Source organism: Parasteatoda tepidariorum, chromosome 6 (assembly GCF_043381705.1).
Source record: "Parasteatoda tepidariorum isolate YZ-2023 chromosome 6, CAS_Ptep_4.0, whole genome shotgun sequence".
In the NCBI taxonomy this organism is placed as follows: Eukaryota; Metazoa; Arthropoda; class Arachnida; order Araneae; family Theridiidae; genus Parasteatoda; species Parasteatoda tepidariorum.
The window spans coordinates 82326457-82332456 of NC_092209.1; the positions used below are offsets into that span (position 1 = coordinate 82326457).

The following is a 6000-nucleotide window of genomic DNA, read 5'->3' on the forward strand; positions in this document are numbered from 1 at the left end:
AGATAATTGTGGCCAGAAAAACAGATAAGTCTTGACGCCAAGGTGGAGTATGTGTTGGAATACTGACTGATAGGGCACAAAAGTTACATCAGTCTACGGACGTGGAATCAGATAACTATTACAATTGTAATTAGTGTAGATAACATCTGCAATAAATAATTCTTTAGATCTGTAGTTCAAAAATGTTATTGATTTCAAACTGAAATTAGATCTTAATATATTTGCATACAATTTACATTGTAAGTTACGGGTTTAGTTATATTTAAAAGAAAGTTACACTGTTTAATCCCTAGTAAACTGACACAGATACCTAAAATGCTTTTATGTTTCAAAGAAAAATAAACAATACTGTAGTTATAATTGCTGTGGAAGTATTAAAAAAGTAACTGTCACAAACTTGTACTATTAGATTGATTCAATTAGGACATATTTTGCTCTTTATACAATGGGAAAAGAAGATATTTTAAATTAACCTTTCATTATGAAAAAAAAAAAAAGAAACATTTAACAGATCCACTGATAATAAATGTGATATTTAGATTGTTCAATAAGGATCTAACAATTTGACTTATCAAATTCATAAAGTATCATCAAAATCAAGTTTCTACTCATCATAAAAAAAATTGAAAAATCTAGCCTGGTCGGTAGGGAGCTGGGCCCATGTTCGTGGGTTCGAGCCCCGCTGGCCGAAGACTCCCCGTGTAGTAAAGTGACTGATGCACGTTAAATCTGTTGAGTCGCAAAAGTCCTCCATGTTCCCATAACAAATCAAAACCTCTGGGGGTACTGGATTGGAGATCGATTGTTCAATGATTCAGGCCAAAATTATGATCTGTGGATGAATGAATGGATGTATGAATGGGTCTGCCCTATAAACGGGTGTGACGTATGGTGTGGCAGAAGTCAAATTCTTGGCCATTGATGGTGCCACTGAAAAACAAGAACAATCGCACCCCTTCTGCCTAAACAGGCATACATCAACAACAATTGAAAAATCCCAGAATTGTTATCGGGGAAACAAAAAGCGGAAAAAACTGGATTTTTAATTCAAGAAAAATGCAACAATTATTTCAAAAGAATATTTAAATTTACCCTCAGGAGAATTGGAAGGTGCCCTAGAAGTATCAATGTCGTCATCATCTGAAAGCTCTGACGTCAATGAGTAGATAGTCGAAGGCCTAGTCGAAGATGAAGTGGGACGGCGAACATAAGGTTCAGAATCTAATTCTTCAATTTCCATAACCGGATTGAATTCTTCTTCAATCTCTCCAAGTTCCCAGTCTGTAAACAGAGTTATTTTTTTTATATGACAATTCTTTGTAATTATTAAAAATAAAAAAAACATCCAGGATTAAAAAAAAAATTAGGTTTTCATTTAACGAAATAGTATATTTAATGATTTGAACCCTTACTAAACAATTTCCTCATTAACATCAAAAATCAAAGTTATCCAGTAAAAAAATAAACAAAGACTTTGTGATTGAACATTTTTGAGACATTGTTACGGGCCAGTAAATATTTTTATTTAAAGCGACATAGGAAAGGTATTCCTTAACTATCATGAAAAAAAAAATCATTACAATTCATAGGGGGACCTGACATTACTTATTTTAATATTTAAATATTTTCGTTGGCATGCACTGCTTACGCCTGCCTTTTTAATTTGAATTAAAATGATAGATAATTACTAAAGACCAGGGTTGACCAACCAAATGGCTTCTTTTTTTTGAAAAAAAAAAAAGCCAGTTTTTTAAATAAAAAAAATAAGGAAAAACTATTAAATTTTCTCATAAAAATTTTCTACTCTTAACTTAAATGGGAATCTGTGTTCTGTTATCATTGTTAAGATATCATAACTTTAATGCAAATATACTATAAAAATACATTCATGTGAGCAAAATGTTCTAAAAATGCTTAATATAGAATATATTTTTATCATGTTAAACACATTTCATGCTTTTTACAATCGAAAACATAAATAGAAATGAAGTACTTGTCTAAGTTTCATAATATACTTTCTAGTTCTTGCTTAGAATTTTTTTTTCTGTTATCACCGCGAAAAAATTTTTATTTTATAATGACTTTATAAATTTTTGTAATATTTTTAAAATAATTTTTTGTATTAAAAAAAAATTCAGAATTAATCAGAGGTTGCATAATTTAAATCATGATCAAAATCACGACTTAAACCACTTGATTTTTTTTTAAATTCATTGATTTCCGTAAGGTTTTACCATATTGCAATAATAAGAGCATTGGTAGAGATACCAGCATATTTGTTGAAGTCAATGTCCCAGCCTAAAACACGTCCATGCATGCTGCCCTTCTCTTCTTCCTCTTCTTCACTGCTGTAAGTAGCCGGGGGATACTCAAACACTACTTGTGGATCTTCTTCATGAAATGAAACACTCTTCCTCATAGAACTGAACTGTAAAACCAAAAACCATATAAATAAATTACATTAGGGTGCATAGCCAAATCTCTCAACAATAAATAAGCACCTTTAAAGTACTTTTTAAGCACTCGAAAAATACAGTAAAACCTCGCTACAACAATATTTTAGAAACCATATTGTTGTAGAGTGATATATTACTATAGCAAAGAGCCTACATACTTTGGTTGCAAAATAAGATTTTTTTTAAAATTTTAATGTTATATATGTATAAAGTATAAATCTATTTATATATAATATAAAGACTTAATTTGCATTGTGGTAATTATAGTTAAATATGAAATCAGATAGGAATGATACATCTGGGGGCAATTTTAAGAATGGAAGGTCTTGGGGTGGTCTACGTACATCAAGGAAGGGGTATTGAAATCTGACTACAAAAGCCATTCACTGTGGTTAAAAGAAATAAGATAAGTGCATAATCACCAGTGAGTCTTCTCTTGTCTGAAAAGATTGAGAAAAAAAATGGCAAAATATGATAAAATAAAATTCTTTGCATTGTTTGAAAACCAATAATAAATAGAGAAAATAAGGTTGAAATTTGAAAAAAAATTTGTTTTACAGGGTTTATCGCTTCAGAGAATATCGTAATATTGAGAGGTAGATAACATTAATACATATGCAAGTTCCTAGGGACCATGAAACATTATTGTAATAAAGGAAGTTATTGTTGAATCGGATATTGTAGTAGCGAGGGTTCACTGTGTATACATTAACAAAATGCAAAGTAATTTTCGAAGACTTTACATGATCACGATAAAATAACTAGTTTCTGACAAAGAACTCTTTTCTTGATTATATTAGCCACCATAAAAAGATCGAGAGATTTTTCGGTTCGATTTCAGACGCTGAAAACCTGAAATTGAGAATGTGTAGAAAAATGCAGTAAAGTTGCACATGAGAATGCAAGAATCTCACCTAATCCAACTCAGTAGACACACATGCTGACTCCCAAGTATTTCATCATATAAGTAACATGATAGGAACTATCAAACGTTACACACCGACGGTACGCCCAAATGGATTGTGGTTGAATGAATTGTGGAAATGTTTAATAGAGCAATGTGAAAAACACGCTTTTGCATAATACGCAGCGAAAATGGACATGTTAAAGAAAAAAATCTCATTTTCGGAAAGGGAAAACTAAAATCTTTTTAAAAACACCCAATGAAAAAAAAACGCTTTTAAAGTCTATGACGAACGAACGAAATAACGAAGAAAAAACAAAAATAAGCACCTTAAAGCACTTTTTAAAAACACTATGCACCATATACATTAACAAAGCATTTTGGAAAAGTATAAATGAAAGAGATATGCATACAATATCATCAGGCAAATGAAAAAAAAAAAAAACTGTATCAATTCAACTCATGAAAAATGCTGTGAAACTATTTTGCACAAACAAAAGAAAATTTAAATTATTTATTTACTTACTTAAAATTTATTTTATTGTATGAGTTCAACAAAATTTTATAAATAAACCATATTTAAAGAAAATATAATATTAGTAAGGTAGAAACATTAAGAAAAAATAAAAATCTAACATAGCATTTTTTTTATTTTTTTTTCTCCGAAAAATTTAATAGCAATTTAAAATATCAGTTTACAAATATTCTTATCAACAATCTAAAAATCACCAATTTTTGAAACAATCAGTTTACAAATTTAGAAGAACCTCATGCCTGTTTTAAGGATGCATCACCAAAGATAAATTTCAACAAATACCAAACATTTGGCATACTATTTGGTTCGTCGAATATATTTTTTATAAATTCTGTAATAGCATTAAATTTCAATCAAATTCTTTTTCAATAGTTTTTATTGATAATATTATTGCAAAGTCATTTTTTAAAGTAGATATTATGCACAACTGAGCCGAAATTAAATAGCACCCAAATTTTGATTTTGACAAGCTGTATCCTATTTTGCTCAGACTATAAAGTGGCTTCCTAACCCCCATAAAATTGATTTGAAAGTTATTATGAATGAATACATACTTAATAACAAAGTTTTTTCTCGAAACCAATTTTTTTTCTTTCCAATCCGTGTCTTGTCACAGTAGAATTTTGTCTTAAGAAGCTATATATACAATTCAAGGACCTAGAGCTCTAAATTTCGGGGCTTTTTTTGTTGTTTTTAACAGTCATTAAAATCTTTTTTCTCAGTCTTTTAAATTTTCAAGATTAATATATATGTATATAAAATAGAAGATCTTTGTACCTTTGATTTTCGGGTGATTCACAAATAAAGATAATTTGTGCCTGTCTGACATACTATTTAATTTAATTTTGAATTAAAATTAATTATGAGGTATTTATTTTCATTCCAATATCTAATAATTATGACATATTAATCATATTTTTAATGTTTTTATATTTATTTTTATTTTTTTTGTAATAATCATTCACCATGAAAGGTCTCTTAAAAAAAGATGGAACAAAGTTCTACTTATCGAATCAGTATTTGTTAAATACTGATTCGATATTTTTAGGCACTTTTTAACACTGTGAGTAAATTAATGTTAATTTCCGTAGCTAAATGAAAAGAGAATAACATTAATTATATTTTGTGTTGAGAAAAAAGCTTGTTGCACAGCTTGCTCATGCGTCAGTGTCAAAAAATCTCCTTCCTGAAAAATTAATGTTTGAATCAATGCCTGAAATAACTGTAAAGAAATTTTATCTTTACGGACCTTTTTTTCTGGGGAGACCAGAACACTTTTGGTAGGAGTTGCAGTGCAGCTCCAAGTTTTAGAAAAAATTTGTGTTGCATCGGGTTCTTGTTTGCTGAAAGGAGAAGTTTCCGTTTCGTCGATGATGGCCGACACATCCATCGTGTTTTTGAATTTGTTGTGGATGCATTCAAAGGATCCTGACGTAGAACTGCAAGAGGTACTACTTCTACCACCGGTGTCATCACTTTCACTCTCAAAGTCTGGCGTGTAGACGCTGTCTCGGCAAGGAGACGATTCCACGCTACTGTAGGGAGAAACCCCTTCGAGAATTTTAAGATTAAGGCAATCTTCTTTTTTCATTTGAGACAGAGCAGTTGTGATGTCTAGATAGAAAATGAAAGTAAATATAGCATATAAATAAGCACCTTTTAGGTACTTTTTAAGCACTCAAAAAATATTTTTAAGTACTAAACTGCTGTTTGTAGAAAATGCAGCACCATGAAAGAATCATCAGAATCAAATGAAATTTAATGCAGAAACGACTTGTACTGATACAAATAAATGATGAAATTTTCAAAACAAAAGAAACAAATTAAGCGTCCGAAATCAGTATTTGGTGCAGCCACCACGCGCTGCAATAAGTGCTGCTATACGACGTGGCATGGAGTCAAACAGATGTTGAATATCTGCTTGAGGAAGAGAATTCCATATCGCTTGTATGCGCAACCAAAGTTCGTCTTTGGAAACTGCAGGACGCGGATCACGAGTGAGACGCCGACCAACCATATCCCACACGTGCTCAATAGGCGACATATCCGGCGAATAAGCAGGCCAAGGAAGAAGTTGCATGCGTTGTGCTGAACAGAAGTCTCTA

General features: G+C 30.9%; 1 protein-coding gene across 2 annotated transcripts in view; it reads right to left on the minus strand.

Moving 5' to 3' along the window:
• LOC107449992 (uncharacterized) overlaps positions 1–6000 on the minus strand; it is a 40126-nt gene that overhangs the window by 7090 nt on the left and 27036 nt on the right. The window contains exons 12-14 of one of the 2 annotated variants that reach the window (XR_011636891.1): positions 5145–5509; positions 2235–2428; positions 1093–1281 (exon numbers count right to left, since the gene is read on the minus strand). Coding sequence is in view for 1 of the 2 variants with exons in the window: in XM_016065687.4 (XP_015921173.1) it covers positions 1093–1281; positions 2269–2428; positions 5145–5509 (714 nt within the window). In the remaining variant the exon portion in view is untranslated. The remainder of the gene's footprint in view (positions 1–1092; positions 1282–2234; positions 2429–5144; positions 5510–6000) is intronic. The other variant, XM_016065687.4, reaches the window with a different exon arrangement.